The following is a 16,717-nucleotide window of genomic DNA, read 5'->3' on the forward strand; positions in this document are numbered from 1 at the left end:
TGAAGATTGCACTTTAAATGAACTCTAGCTATCCCTCGCAGGCTTACACAAATTCTTAGCGGTACGAGCATTAGGTAAATAATATCAAAGCAATGCCTTTTGGCATCGAACATTGGGTCTGAATCATATGTGGCAATATATCCGCAGGCAGACCGTGGATTACTGTCCATTTACTCGATTTTGCCTTGCAAAATCATGGGAAATGTTTAATACATTTTCACAGTGTTAGGTCCCAAATTTCCTCTGGAAACATTCTGGCTGGTATTTTTTCAGCAATCAGTACCGAAACATGTCGGTGGTGCCAAGGGAGTAGTACAGATGTGGAAAGAGTGAAGAAGGCGTAGTGAAACATGAGTGTGTAGTTATGTCCTTTGGCCTGACCCTTAAGGACCAGGCCTGTGTCGAGGATGCTGTGGAGATCCATCTTATGGATGACATCAAGGAATATGGAGAGTGAAGAACGTTTTTAAAGAACTGTTTGTCAGGGGTGAAGTTCACTTCGGTTTATCGATGGTGTAGTTGGTAGTTGGTGAAGAGAATATAGTTATGGAAAGTGTAGCGGTGTGTTTGGTGTTGTCTGTCTCCCCTATTAGTGAACATGATAATAAGTGATATCGCTGAAGGAAACACTGCATTGGCCCTCAAATGTAGGCGTTCCTAGTTATTTCTATATTTGACATTGCATGTGCACTTTTCGTGTGTTACATTGTGGATTTTCCAGTCGGTTAAATGCAACATAGTGTAGTGTGGTAGGGTCACGATTCTCTTTCAAATATACTTAGCAACATCATGTTTTTACTGTCATATATTTACCTAAGGCCTTCTTGCTTAGTTTTATGAATGTAATGATTGGCTGATACTTTGAGTTTATAGTCACCCCAACCCCAGTCCAATCATGACCCTTACAGAACTCGCATAAATTCATACACTGGCTTTCCCAGAATACGCGTTACGCAGGATTCTCAGAACATTTCCAACGCTACTGAACCTTCTGAAAGAGTCGGAGCATTGAACTGTTTTAAGAAATATACTGGATCAGGATTGAAATAGCTATGACAATGCTGAGTTTATTAGATTTTCAAATTGGTCTAGAATAGTTCAGGTCTCCGGAGCGTCAGGGTCGAGCGTGCGTCTCCATATGACGCAGGTATTGTCTCGGCTGCCCGTTACCATGACGTCTCCAACGTAGCTCACCACCAAGGAGAATACGTCGCCTTCGTGGCCTCGCTCCTCCTGTAGGGGAGGTGGATGAGTGTTCTTCGCACACACACACACACACACACACACACACACACACACACATTTCGTCCAACTCTCTCTCTCTCTCTCTCTCTCTCTCTCTCTCTCTCTCTCTCTCTCTCTCTCTCTCTCTCTCTCTCTCTCTCTCTCAAGTTTGATATTTGGATTACGCATGAGTGTACCTACCATTTTCACACAAGAGTGTCTACCTCCAATAAATTTGATTGTGAAAGAAATGTACATATCAGATACCATTACCAGTGAACTTGTGAACAAGTGTCTCAGTGAGTCTCTCGAGCCAGCCCCACTTTGATCTTAAGCTCTTTGTGATTAATTAACCAGCTACTGTTATGTGATTCCTCACTTGTGTATTTTCAGCCCAAGGGTTGCGTGAATTCAATAAACAACTTTATTCACACACACACAATATTTCTATAGGATGAAAAGGAAGACGTGGTCCCACCTGCACACAGTGTCCATGCTCAGCGTCCCACACCCTCAGGAAGCCGTCCTCCCCAGCTGTGATGATCCGCGTCCCCGCCGGGTTGAACGACACCTACGACCCAAGGACGGTGTTAGTAGCGTGTCGCAACATAGACCACACTATCAACCAGACTTCAACAAGATTGCACGTTTAGGGTGAATGTTACTGTGGTTGACATGTTACTGTAGTTGACAGAAATGAATAGCTATAAACTCTCACTGATTGCATGTGGAACAAATGTTAACACTTCAAGGCTTATTATAACCTTTACCCGTGTGACCTCTCACCTTGGTGACCTCGCCCCCGTGGCCGGTGAGTTGGAGGGTTTGGGTGAGGGTGGGCAGGTGAAGGACGCTGGCTGTCCTGTCCACTCCACCTGTTACCAGCTGCCGCCCGCATCTATCCCACGCCCCAGACACAACCTGTTGATCAGCTAATGCGTTAACCTGAGAATTTTAGTAATCAAGTTTACCTGAGATTGATAATCAACAGTGAATTTAGGCATATAATCAGCAATTATTGTCTTTGGACAGTCGATCTGGGAGCAGGGGCGTATCTAGGGGAAATAGCGCCAATGGCAAGCACTGAAATTGCTCCTCTGGCTTGATTAACAATGTGCATACACTGGATTATATAGAAATATATACAGTGTAATTATAAACTGTTGTACAAACTTAAATTTATATAAACTCTTAAAGACTTAAAGTTAGACTTATTTGATCAAAATTGTAACATAGAAACGGTAATACAACTGATAGTAGCAAAATATTACTATAGTTTAAAAGTAGGCGAGTTTCTTTTTTATCTCATAAAATCAAACCGTTAGAAATGTCAATCTGGGAGCATATGTCAAAAAACAAACCTGTTGAGTGCCCCCCCCCCCCCTTCAAGTGGCCCCCAGGGCATCTACCATACCCTAGATACGCCACTGTAACTATTACCCTCAATTTTTGATATTTTTCAGAAAATAAGATTTCCTTTAAACACCCATTAAAGAAGTATTTTTCATGCTGAATAGAAATCTGGTGGAAAAATAACGTTTCGTCCTCTTAATGACACCTGATTAAGCTGTTAAATGAAGTCAATTTTAAAACATTTCTGTTCCTTTGCGTCTTATTTACCGAGTATGTATCGGTAAATGAGAGCATTATGATACATTTTCCATTACTATTTCAAGTATAGAAGTGTTTGATATCTTATCTTTCAACTTTGAAACAAAAGGCTTTTCATCTAAAAAAATACCCTGAATTTTTGGCATTTCTCTTAGTAAAATAGATTTCCTTTAAAAACTCATAATAAGAAGTATTTTTCATTCTGAATACGAATCTGATGTTGAAGTATCGTTTTGTCGTCTTTATAACATTCATCTAAGCTGTTAAATGAAGTCAATTTTAAAATATTTTCTGATCCTTTACATCGTATTTACTGGGTATGCATCGGTAAGTGAGAGCATTATGATATATTTTCCAAGATTATATCAAGTATAGAAGTGTTTGAATATCTCATCTTTCAATTTCGATACAAAAAGTTTTTTGTGCCAAAAAATATCCTGAACTATTACCTTCAATATTTGTTATTTTTCTCAGCAAAATAGATTTCCTTTATAAACTCACTATGAGAAGTATTTCTCATGCTGAATAAGAATATAGTGATAAAATAACATTTAGTCCCCTTAATGATACTTAATCAAGCTATCAAATGAAGTCAACTTTAAAATATTTCTGCTTCATTGTATCGTATTTAGTGGGTATGTATCGGTAAATGATAGCAATATGGTACATTTTCCATGATTATTTCAAGTATAGAAGTGTTTGAATATCTTATGTTTCAGTTTTGAAACAAAAAGTATTTTGAGCTATAAAATACCCCTAACTATTCAGGGGCGTATCTAGATGAAATAGCGCCTGTGGCCAGCATTGAAATTGCGCCTCTGGCTTGATTGAAAATGTATATACAGTGGATGTATATTTAAATATATACAGTGTGATTATAAACTGTTGAAGAGTTAAGTCAACCTTAAATTTATATAAACTCTTGAAGACTTAAAGACTTATTTGAACAAAAGTGTAACGTAGAAGCGGTAATGCAACTGATAGTAGCGACATATTATTATAGTTCACAAGCAGGCGTTTATTTTTTATCTCAAAACCAAACCATTAAAAATGTCAGTCGGGTAGCATATATATATAAAAAAAAAAAAAAACTGGTTGAGTGGCGCCCCCCTTCAAGTGGCGCCAAGGGTATCTGCCCTACCTGTCGTACCCTAGATACGCCACTGTCTGGGAGCTCATAAGAATTGCTAATTCCTGCATTCTAGAAAATGAAAGATGTGAACATAGCAGGAATATTGGAATTAGGACCGAGATAGGCGAAGAGAGAAGATGCTGATGAGCTGTAGCTGTCATTGTTTCGTCAGTCGTCGTCAGTGATCCCGACTGAAGACCATCATTTGCAGTTTCTGTCTCAACTGAGGCCAATTAGCAATACATGAGAGCGTGTGCTCACCTCTGCGTCGTGTAGGAGAGTGTAGAGGGCGTGACGAGTGTTGCGGAGGTCCCACACCCGGGCGGCTGCGTCTGTAGCCCATGATGCCATGTAGCGTCCGCACCAGCTCATGTCCGCACCATTCACCTCTCCTTCATGACCTTCAAGAATCCCGCTGCTCCTGGTGATGAAGATGAGGAGGGTTAGAGCGGGCCTTTACGTGTCCTTATACATCAGATCCCTTCTACTACTAGTTACAAATTTGTAGGCTGAACTTGCTTCCTTGTTGTATGTTCTCTTTAGCACGATGGATATAGGAATGCTTTTGAGGGAACCAAAGAAAACATTTGCCCTTGATACTCCTCATGAAGTTGCAAACTTAGATAAGTAAACACCACTCTAGTTACCTATATCGTTATTTGTGCCTTTAAGTTTCCGTATCCATATATCGTTGTACCTGACTTTAAAATCCTCTACTGTTGTTAGATCAATAGCACCGTACACATTCAAGCCCTTGAAGACTGTACAACGTCTTGTAATGATGATATTTAAGATCCTTAACAACTGTGACCTCTTCTTGTAACACAAAACGACCTATCAGGATTCTGATGACCTATGGTGATCAACAAGGTATTCCCGTAATGCGAGATGACCAGTCATGACTCGAGGTCACGTATCATAGGTTCTGCCGCATACTCCGGTGACCTTCCATAGTTAAGATGACCTACCAATATACCAAGGTGGCCACTCATGAGCTGAGCTACAAAACCTCGACGTTAGGTCATTCGCCGTGAAATAAAGTGGCTTTTCATTGAGTGAAGTGACCTGTGTATTACCGTTAAGACGATGGTGACCTGAAATCACATGATTGGTAATACGATCCAAAACTGGATTACTATGAGTGACCTGAGATGTGGTTCTCCTTCACGGCCTGTTTTGAACTTACTCATGTGTGCGGGCGTCCCACAATCTGACGGTGCCATCGAAGGAAGCCGTGTAGAGGGCATGACCTGACCTGTCGCCGCCCACGCCCACCACCGCACCCGTGTGACCTGAGAGGGTCGCCGCGCACTCACCTGGCTGGCACACAGACTCTTGATGTATATGATCATGATGATTTGATATACATTCCTTTTACTTCAAATGAATGCTTAGTGATACATCTTGTTGTCCTCTATGACTACATGTATTCTATTTATGTCTTAAATGTGAGGAAAGGATGAAAAGAAGGAATAATAATATATGTCTCAAGCAGGTTCATTTCAGGGTTACTAGTCTATTATAAAGGAATAACTGAATGTCTTTTTCGTCGGTATATCTCTAGTACGTGAAATTAACTCAACCTACTCTGAAATACATTCAGTCACGTTGTATATTAGTCAGTGTAATGATATATATATATATATATATATATATATATATATATATATATATATATATATATATATATATATATATATATATATATATATATATATATATATATATATATATATAATCACAAGAAGGATTATCAAGCATCAGTGATTCCCAGGGATAAAAGGATCGAGTCTCTCACCGTTCAGCATTTGCTTTCGTACGACACTATAAATGTTTACCCTACTGGCAGAGCAAGTCTCTCGGGACTTACTGTGTAACTTAATTGATTCAAGATCCGCGTCATAGAAACTGGAGTTCTATCAATCACTAGATGAGTCACGATCACGAATATTTCATCTAACCTTTTAAGATTCATGACCTCACCACATCAGTTCACTGATTCAAATACTTTCACCCAAGACGTAAAGCTTTAGACCTATAGTGCTCACATTCCTGCGTCTGGCAATGTTTAACATCGTTATGTCAGTCTCCCAATCATGATATGCTTCAAGGAAATATCTCTAGCAGATATTTTAGTTTCGAGACATGGCAAAGTACCCATACAGACAAACAGACACACTGACCCATGTTGAGGTCCCATATCTTAGCAGAGGTGTCCATGCCCCCTGTAATGAGGAAGTCCCTGGAGGATGGCAGGGGCGCCACCACGGCCACAGGCCCCTGGTGGCCGGCCAGCACTAACTCGCAGGCCCCCGTCGGCGACTCCCACACCCGCACCGTCCCGTCGAAGCTGCACGTCGCCAACAGCTCGCTGACGAAGGTGACCAGGGTAAGTAAAGATGACTGGTGAGTGCCATGGTGATTTATATTCTATAATTATATGCCTATATCATTTGCTGTATCTGTGTGTGTGTGTGTGTGTGTGTGTGTGTGTGTGTGTGTGTCTATCTATCTGTCTGTCTGTCTGTTTTATGCTCGTTTGTGACGGTATTCCACCCAAGGAAAGTTATAAAAGAGTTTACGTAAGTTATTCCAGTTTACATGAGTTTTATATGAGAAAGACAGACAACAAGAAGCCTGATTGGCCCACGACTGGGTTGTCTGAAAAAAGAAAAATTAAGAGACAACTTGACAAAAAAATGTAATTCCGCTCTGTAGGTTGAAATATTGTCTGGGGATCATTATGGCTCGTAGTTAATTCGTGAAATGATTACATCTGCCTGTCTTTTCACTTTTACATTGCCTTCCTATCTGCTAAGCTGCCTCCTTATCTAAGCTTTCCTCTAATCCCCTTCATTAGTCTGGTTACTTCTATGCTTATGCTGAGTTGTCTACGAACTTTCTATCAAACCGTCTTCGTCTGTTTGCCTGCCTCCTCACCTAGTACGATTGTTCAAGTCTATCTTCTGCTTATCAGATATACCTCTTATTTATTCTAAGTTTCTCTCAGGCTGTCAACTCATGTACAGATTAATCAGTCAACAGAACTCAAAAGCTTAAAGTCCACTCATCAGCACTGTCAGTACTGATTGTGAAAAGGATACAGATAAAAGATCTGTGACCTTATAATGCCAGAATCCCACTGCGACACCTGTACATCCACCTCAAAACATAGGTGGCTATAGGCGAGGTCCTGTACTCCACCTGGCTCACAGCCACCTACCCTGGGTCACCTCCTGGAGACAGTACTCACTCACGCTTCCCGATGAAGGTGACGTCGAAGACGACATCCTGGTGCCCCTTCAGCGTCGCCTCCCCGACTCCGTCAGCCGTGCGCCACAGTCGACACTGTCGGTCGTAGCTGGCAGTGGCCGCCCTAGAGACCACAGGGCCAATTCCAGTGACAGTACTCACACTGTATTGTCAGTTAGTTTAGTCAGTATATACAGTGTAACTTGTCACTGTAGCCAGTACTCACAATGTAGCATCCTTGCTCAAAGCCACGTTGGTCAGCGGGAGGATGTGAGCGTTGAGGGTCCTGTGGCGGGCGTGGGTGAGGGTGGTGGAGGCGTGGAGAGCGTGCACCATGCGCCCCACCAACCGCTCCAGGCGTGCACTCTGCCCCGTCGTGCACGGCTCACGTGCCATCACCTCCTCCACCACGGTACATACCTGCGAACTGATACGTGCATCTGCTGGTCATAGTAAAGAGATTTCAGTGCCGTGCAGGCTCAGGATTCCCCCCTCTCTAATGACAGCGTAGTAAACTGCCCAAAGTTGTTAGGGAAAAGGGAACGAGCGTATCAAAGAACTGACCATTAGCTTGCAACAAGAGTGTCAATATACCGACCATTACCTTGTAACAAGAGTGGTAATAAACTGCTTGAATACCCTCCGGCAAGAGTTCCAATGAATAGCATTAATACTTTATTTCAAGAGTGTCAGTAAACTGAGTGATAACATGCAACAACATTGCCAACCAACCTTCTATCTCGCATATGCCAAGTGAATGGTCATTCAGTCCTGAATATCATCTGCATACAGCAGAAACGAATACAAGAAACAGAGATCCTAAATGTATAAACATACAAGAATTCAATTTAAAGATTACCAATGACGAGATATAAATTATCCTAAAGATAAAATAAGAACCGTAACTCTTGATGATAAGCGGATATATCGAAGGTGATTACGTTTATGAATGTACGATCCTGAGAAAAATGAAACAGAATCGCCTTTGCAGGTAAGACTTGACCAATAACAGATACATTATCTGTTACTGGAAAAAATATCCAGTTTCGTGTGATGTATTCTTGACGCGTATGGTGTTGACTCTAGCTTAATGACCATTAACAATCGATAACCATTAACTGGTTGGTTATTTCAGCTTTAAGCCTATTGATGGCTAGTGGTCATAAAGGCTGTCAACTTAAAGTTATAACTACCAGTCGAAAGCACTTGAATGACTCCAGGTGTTCAGTGATGGCCCCATGTTATTAATCTTTATAAAGCCATTTAGTAAAGCATACATGAGTACGTTATATATATATATATATATATATATATATATATATATATATATATATATATATATATATATATATATATATATATATATATATATATATATATAACGTACTCATGTATGCTTTACTAAATATATATATATATATATATATATATATATATATATATATATATATATATATATATATATATATATATATATATATATTTTTTTTTTTTTTTTTTTTTTATACTTTGTCGCTGTCTCCCGCGTTTGCGAGGTAGCGCAAGGAAACAGACGAAAGAAATGGCCCAACCCCCCCCCCCCATACACATGTACATACACACGTCCACACACGCAAATATACATACCTACACAGCTTTCCATGGTTTACCCCAGACGCTTCACATGCCTTGATTCAATCCACTGACAGCACGTCAACCCCTGTATACCACATCGCTCCAATTCACTCTATTCCTTGCCCTCCTTTCACCCTCCTGCATGTTCAGGCCCCGATCACACAAAATCTTTTTCACTCCATCTTTCCACCTCCAATTTGGTCTCCCTCTTCTCCTCGTTCCCTCCACCTCCGACACATATATCCTCTTGGTCAATCTTTCCTCACTCATTCTCTCCATGTGCCCAAACCATTTCAAAACACCCTCTTCTGCTCTCTCAACCACGCTCTTTTTATTTCCACACATCTCTCTTACCCTTACGTTACTTACTCGATCAAACCACCTCACACCACACATTTTCCTCAAACATCTCATTTCCAGCACATCCATCCTCCTGCGCACATCTCTATCCATAGCCCACGCCTCGCAACCATACAACATTGTTGGTACCACTATTCCTTCAAACATACCCATTTTTGCTTTCCGAGATAATGTTCTCGACTTCCACACATTTTTCAAGGCTCCCAAAATTTTCGCCCCCTCCCCCACCCTATGATCCACTTCCGCTTCCATGGTTCCATCCGCTGACAGATCCACTCCCAGATATCTAAAACACTTCACTTCCTCCAGTTTTTCTCCATTCAAACTCACCTCCCAATTGACTTGACCCTCACCCCTACTGTACCTAATAACCTTGCTCTTATTCACATTTACTCTTAACTTTCTTCTTCCACACACTTTACCAAACTCAGTCACCAGCTTCTGCAGTTTCTCACATGAATCAGCCACCAGCGCTGTATCATCAGCGAACAACAACTGACTCACTTCCCAAGCTCTCTCATCCCCAACAGACTTCATACTTGCCCCTCTTTCCAGGACTCTTGCATTTACCTCCCTAACAACCCCATCCATAAACAAATTAAACAACCATGGAGACATCACACACCCCTGCCGCAAACCTACATTCACTGAGAACCAATCACTTTCCTCTCTTCCTACACGTACACATGCCTTACATCCTCGATAAAAACTTTTCACTGCTTCTAACAACTTGCCTCCCACACCATATATTCTTAATACCTTCCACAGAGCATCTCTATCAACTCTATCATATGCCTTCTCCAGATCCATAAATGCTACATACAAATCCATTTGCTTTTCTAAGTATTTCTCACATACATTCTTCAAAGCAAACACCTGATCCACACATCCTCTACCACTTCTGAAACCGCACTGCTCTTCCCCAATCTGATGCTCTGTACATGCCTTCACCCTCTCAATCAATACCCTCCCATATAATTTACCAGGAATACTCAACAAACTTATACCTCTGTAATTTGAGCACTCACTCTTATCCCCTTTGCCTTTGTACAATGGCACTATGCACGCATTCCGCCAATCCTCAGGCACCTCACCATGAGTCATACATACATTAAATAACCTTACCAACCAGTCAACAATACAGTCACCCCCTTTTTTAATAAATTCCACTGCAATACCATCCAAACCTGCTGCCTTGCCGGCTTTCATCTTCCGCAAAGCTTTTACTACCTCTTCTCTGTTTACCAAATCATTTTCCCTAACCCTCTCACTTTGCACACCACCTCGACCAAAACACCCTATATCTGCCACTCTGTCATCAGACACATTCAACAAACCTTCAAAATACTCATTCCATCTCCTTCTCACATCACCGCTACTTGTTATCACCTCCCCATTTACGCCCTTCACTGAAGTTCCCATTTGCTCCCTTGTCTTACGCACCCTATTTACCTCCTTCCAGAACATCTTTTTATTCTCCCTAAAATTTACTGATAGTCTCTCACCCCAACTCTCATTTGCCCTTTCTAATTTGCTTTTCTAATGGATTTGTATGTAGCATTTATGGATCTGGAGAAGGCATATGATAGAGTTGATAGAGATGCTCTGTGGAAGGTATTAAGAATATATGGTGTAGGAGGCAAGTTGTTAGAAGCAGTGAAAAGTTTTTATCGAGGATGTAAGGCATGTGTACGTGTAGGAAGAGAGGAAAGTGATTGGTTCTCAGTGAATGTAGGTTTGCGGCAGGGGTGTGTGATGTCTCCATGGTTGTTTAATTTGTTTATGGATGGGGTTGTTAGGGAGGTAAATGCAAGAGTCCTGGAAAGAGGGGCAAGTATGAAGTCTGTTGGGGATGAGAGAGCTTGGGAAGTGAGTCAGTTGTTGTTCGCTGATGATACAGCGCTGGTGGCTGATTCATGTGAGAAACTGCAGAAGCTGGTGACTGAGTTTGGTAAAGTGTGTGGAAGAAGAAAGTTAAGAGTAAATGTGAGTAAGAGCAAGGTTATTAGGTACAGTAGGGTTGAGGGTCAAGTCAATTGGGAGGTGAGTTTGAATGGAGAAAAACTGGAGGAAGTGAAGTGTTTTTAGATATCTGGGAGTGGATCTGTCAGCGGATGGAACCATGGAAGCGGAAGTGGATCATAGGGTGGGGAGGGGGCAAAAATTTTGGGAGCCTTGAAAAATGTGTGGAAGTCGAGAACATTATCTCGGAAAGCAAAAATGGGTATGTTTGAAGGAATAGTGGTTCCAACAATGTTGTATGGTTGCGAGGCGTGGGCTATGGATAGAGTTGTGCGCAGGAGGATGGATGTGCTGGAAATGAGATGTTTGAGGACAATGTGTGGTGTGAGGTGGTTTGATCGAGTAAGTAACGTAAGGGTAAGAGAGATGTGTGGAAATAAAAAGAGCGTGGTTGAGAGAGCAGAAGAGGGTGTTTTGAAATGGTTTGGGCACATGGAGAGAATGAGTGAGGAAAGATTGACCAAGAGGATATATGTGTCGGAGGTGGAGGGAACGAGGAGAAGAGGGAGACCAAATTGGAGGTGGAAAGATGGAGTGAAAAAGATTTTGTATGATCGGGGCCTGAACATGCAGGAGGGTGAAAGGAGGGCAAGGAATAGAGTGAATTGGAGCGATGTGGTATACAGGGGTTGACGTGCTGTCAGTGGAGTGAATCAAGGCATGTGAAGCGTCTGGGGTAAACCATGGAAAGCTGTGTAGGTATGTATATTTGCGTGTGTGGACGTGTGTATGTACATGTGTATGGGGGGGAGGGGTTGGGCCATTTCTTTCGTCTGTTTCCTTGCGCTACCTCGCAAACGCGGGAGACAGCGACAAAGTATAAAAAAAAAAAAAAAAAAAAAAAATATATATATATATATATATATATATATATATATATATATATATATATATATATATATATATATATATATATATATATATTGCATCTTTTGCCTCAGTGCCATTTGCTGATTTGATTTATTCCGTTTCAAGGAAACATATTTTTCCCTTCAATTATCGATTTTTGACTTGAAAAAGGGTCTAGTAATAACATCATTAAACAAATGTGTCTCAGAGACGTAACATTTTGGGAGAGGGACTAGACAGATGGTGTTCCACAGAAGAGAAGTTACTAGAGAGACTGTGAATGATGGTAAAGTGAATAGAAAAATTGGCAGGTCTATCAGAGAGGGAAAGGTCGTGGGAGGGGCTGCTACTATTACTGTCTTAACCTTCCCTCTCACTGGCAGTAGTCTTAATCTAAAGATAAGAAAATACCACTGAACTCAGTCCATTAAATCCACAGTAAAATTTACTTAGTAGGACATTGCCTGCCGACTACACTGCACGTCAGACGCAAGGTACTGAGGCGTAACACAGACAGTTAGCATTAGTGAAATGTGTCGTATTGTAAGACTAGCTTGTGGAAGAAGAGGCAGTGCACGGTGAATGATGACGTATGGACGTTGGCTGATGAAAAAAGGGTGTTTCGAAGAGGATGAGCCTTCTGAAACATTCTAATGCATTGGAGGGAAGAACAGAAATATAATCTGGAAGAGAAAAGTTAATATACATAAAAGGAACGCAAAACTATGGAAAAACTATGAATAAATATCAATAGAACAAGTCATTTTGGAAAAGGGCAAATAGGTGCAGAAGGAGGGTTTGTGTGTAAAGCAAGGAAGGACTAGATACGTGAGGTAGGCTGCTAATACCAGAGAAAAATTGTGAAAGGTGGAGACAGAGTGAGTACTTTAGATTATGAATGATGATACTGAGGGACTGGGTACTTACTCAGGCCGGAGGTCCAGTAGCTCTAGTTCCCGCCGGAATGAGGCTCCTCGAGCGTCCGTCAACTCGAAGGTCAACCCTGCAGGATAGGGGGAAGGTCTTCATGACTTAGAAGTGTTTGTCACGAACTGGATGAAAACAGCACTGGAAAGCTTGTGTTCTGGTAAGATCATCTCTAAGTTGTCCATCTGTGACAACTGAATCATGTAATTGTCCATGGTTATTGAACTCGTGGTGTAAAAATACTCTCAAACACACCCACCAATCAACATTAAACTGATGACGGAATTCTATGATCCCGTCTTAAATTTGAATTCGTTTTCAGAGTGGAGTGAAAAAATTCAGATACATCCGAAAAATCCAGGTAACGAACAGTCGGATTCTGTTTATGTAAACAAAAATGTCTGTGTAAGTATCTACTAACTGGGTAAACACTAACGTGATAGTGAAGACTAACCATTTCTGGTGCTTCGTCTAAATGGTAGATTAGAGATAGTTTGATACAAATAAATTTTACAAAACCTGTACCTCTTCATCTCTAATGATTGTAACTAAACATGGGAGATGTATTCCAAGCCTTACCAGGAGGATGGTATCGCAGATATATACGTTTCAGATTCATGATGCAAGTGTTGGCTTACTGAAGAGATTTGTTTACAATTTCCATGACAACAGGACGACAAGATACGTTTTCTCTTATAAATTAAAAGAAAACTATCCTAATTTGATGGTATACTAAAGTAAATTGTAGTGTTCTTCAAACTATATAGATGCGGTATTTGTAGTCGGTTCCTCCTGAACTGTAAAAGAAAATTATTCCAGCTTACCGAAAGCAAAAATATGCTATCATTTTTCATCTGATACAGTTTTTTCTTCCGTGTGAGTGATACAAATCTTTATAAACTGTAAGATGTGCAGGTTTTCTTTTCCCTGTCGCACCGCACGTCTTTAACTACAACTGTGAGTCAGTCACTTTTTTCTTCACCAAGCCCGAGTAACGAATTACCTAAATTTCATGATAATTACCCTTACCAGTGAAGTAACCTAGGTAACGAATTTCCATTAATAGCAAACCAATTCGGCGTCAAAAATACCGACGCCAAAAACCTAAACACAAACAACTCAAAGCGGCTTCCAGACCCACTGAAGAAATACATCATTAATAAAATACCCTTAAATAATAGGCCACATCCATTAGGGAAAGCTTTTGACCGTGGAATGCCACTTGTATTCAATTAACCCAGTTAACTAGCAACGAATCCCCCCTCATTAAGGAACAACCCAATGACAAAATACTGCAAACTGCAGGCAACCCTAAATGTCACTTCACAGGTGTTGACCCCTAGTTAACGTACCTCCTACAGTGAGGTTATGATCAGTACGAGATATTGCTCAAACTCCAACACCTGCGCTAGGGTGATTTGGGACGCAGGTGTCGGGTAATGGAAAATGAATGTTACGAGAGGTCACACTTGTTGAGTAGTAGATGTGTACAGGACGAGGGGGGGGGGGGGGGCACAGGGAGAGAGGACTGGCGATTCAGGGAGCAAAATATGAAACAAGAGATAATGAAGCTGGAGGATGAGCACTGAGCTGGGAGGGGAACAGTGAAGTGGGATAAGTGGATATCGAATAGAAAGGAAGAGGCTTTGAGAGGAATTACCAAGGGAGGAGGTAGCACTCTGGATGAGACATTTGGAAACACTGATGGTGGGTAGAAAAATTTACTAGAGATGAGAAGCATTAGATACAGATGAGAAACGGAAGGATGAAGAAAAGTGTTACAATAGGACTGATGGAGGAGGCACAGGGGTTTGGAAGGCCAAGGGTTCGAAACAAGAACGTGCAAATCATTTATGGAGTCAAATGTATACACTCAAGGAAGAGCTAAGAACATTTCTCGGCACTGAAAACTGGGCAACAAGACGAGAAGTGTGCCAATTGGTTGCTCGGATCCCCAGACACTGCTGCACTTCTTGGATTTCCAAGAGGCGACATCCTCGGCCGCATCTGGATTCCCCAAATGTTTCTAGCTTCAGATGTTTGCTGTAAGGTCGTGTGTCGTCCCTTTCATTCAGTCAAGAAGTAACACTGAAGTAATGTAGGGAAAAATATAAGATATTCAACAATGTAGGTACAGTTATAGAAAGGAAATGTGGAGGTGAAGCGCGGAGGGACGTGAGGCGAGTCAACGGATGTGTAGAGGAAAGGGAAATTACTATGACCGAGGGGGAAAGTGTGCAGGTGTGGCAAGGTTCTCAGGTGTGCTAGACAGGGTGGTATTGCGAGAGAGACAACTGGGAGGTGGTTGTGGTGGTGGTTTTGGTGTGGCGTCGAGTTGCGTCTGTCCCTGGTCCGAGGTCGGTCGCCTCATCCTCCTAGAAATCTTGCAGATTAGGACCTCTCTTACGGTGCTCCTCGTTGTGCGTGTGACGACGACCTCCTACCGACTCTGTATAGTGCCCTTAGCGCCTCCGTCACCCCAGACACAGGGGCCGGGCGGGAGTAGCACCACGAACAGGGAGGACTCCCTCCCTAAGCCCACACAGACACTTGTTGACAGTGACAATTATCATTTTTTGGTGAAAATATCTTGTTTCACTCGTCATAGAACTTCTTGTGCTCACTTTCGGCGCCACACCAGCGCAGGTTGGGTTCCACCCGTTGTAGTGTTGTTGTCGTAGAAGTTGAACCAGACCACAATCGTGCAATCCTTAATTACACAGTGTTGATTATTGTCTTGCCTCTGAACATCTGTTATGATTAGTCAGGCGAGGTTTTTGTCAACTACCCACAACATGGAAAGGTTATGTAAAGTGCAGAAGATCTTGGAATAAGGCAAGAAAAGAGGAGAGACTCTAACACACAACCTCGACGCTGCGACGTCCCATCTTCTGCCTTAAAGTGAAGGTGTGACAGGAGGAAGATCAGTGACAACACTGTAATCATAATGATGAAGGTACGTATCGTGTCTATATTCTACTAGTGTATAGAAGAAATAACGAACATTTTCCTGACCATTAATTAATAACAAATTCATTATCTGTATCAATACAGCAAGAAAAAAATTTCTTAGAAGCTCACATTTTGATAAAATATAACTCGACTGTGTGACTTGGGGATATCAAGGCTGGTAGGACTGTCTCAGGCAGCTACACCACGGACACCAACTTGTTCTCTAACACTCACCAAGTAACCATTTCTTTCCTGATGTCATTTCATCTGTCTTTACATTATCCAGACTCCACTGAACCAACCAACGATACATGGAACGCAGGGTATAATTTCGATGGACAGATATAAATCATATGTAATTACCTCATCATCTTATAACGGCTGATTCTGTAAACACAAGTAGAAACCACATCGGGAATGCAATTGGGAACCATTGACAGAGTCACAGTCCATACCGGCATTGTCTGCCATCATTCTCGGACTGTTTTTTCGAGGAGGATGAATGATAGTGTCCAGGCATTGGATATACAACGAAATACATGACTTCTTCAACGCCTGCCAGAGGCCCGACCTTGTCAACGGGCAACGAGAGATCCAACCTCATCAAAGGACAATTATAAACCTGACTTCAGCAACGGACCCGGAGACCCGACCACATAAACTCCGGCTCGAGCCACACCTGGGGTGTGTGTGTGTGTGTGTGTGTGTGTGTGTGTGTGTGTGTGTGTGTGTGTACCATCGGGTCATTCACTCTCCCACTCTCATTAACACTTA

The 16,717-nt window shown here is 41.8% G+C and overlaps 1 protein-coding gene across 1 annotated transcript; it reads right to left on the reverse strand.

Moving 5' to 3' along the window:
* Positions 1–1,066: 1,066 nt before the first annotated feature.
* LOC139764998 (uncharacterized) lies at positions 1,067–13,639 on the reverse strand. Its single transcript, XM_071692051.1, has 10 exons — positions 13,571–13,639; positions 12,992–13,067; positions 7,446–7,646; positions 7,221–7,343; positions 6,151–6,338; positions 5,154–5,283; positions 4,229–4,388; positions 2,011–2,145; positions 1,703–1,795; positions 1,067–1,233 (listed from the first exon to the last, which is right to left on the reverse strand). Exons 1-10 carry the CDS (start codon positions 13,608–13,610, stop codon positions 1,099–1,101), a joined length of 1,281 nt encoding a protein of 426 aa, XP_071548152.1. The 5' UTR covers positions 13,611–13,639; the 3' UTR covers positions 1,067–1,098.
* Positions 13,640–16,717: the final 3,078 nt, after the last annotated feature.

This window comes from Panulirus ornatus, chromosome 4, assembly GCF_036320965.1.
Source record: "Panulirus ornatus isolate Po-2019 chromosome 4, ASM3632096v1, whole genome shotgun sequence".
In the NCBI taxonomy this organism is placed as follows: Eukaryota; Metazoa; Arthropoda; class Malacostraca; order Decapoda; family Palinuridae; genus Panulirus; species Panulirus ornatus.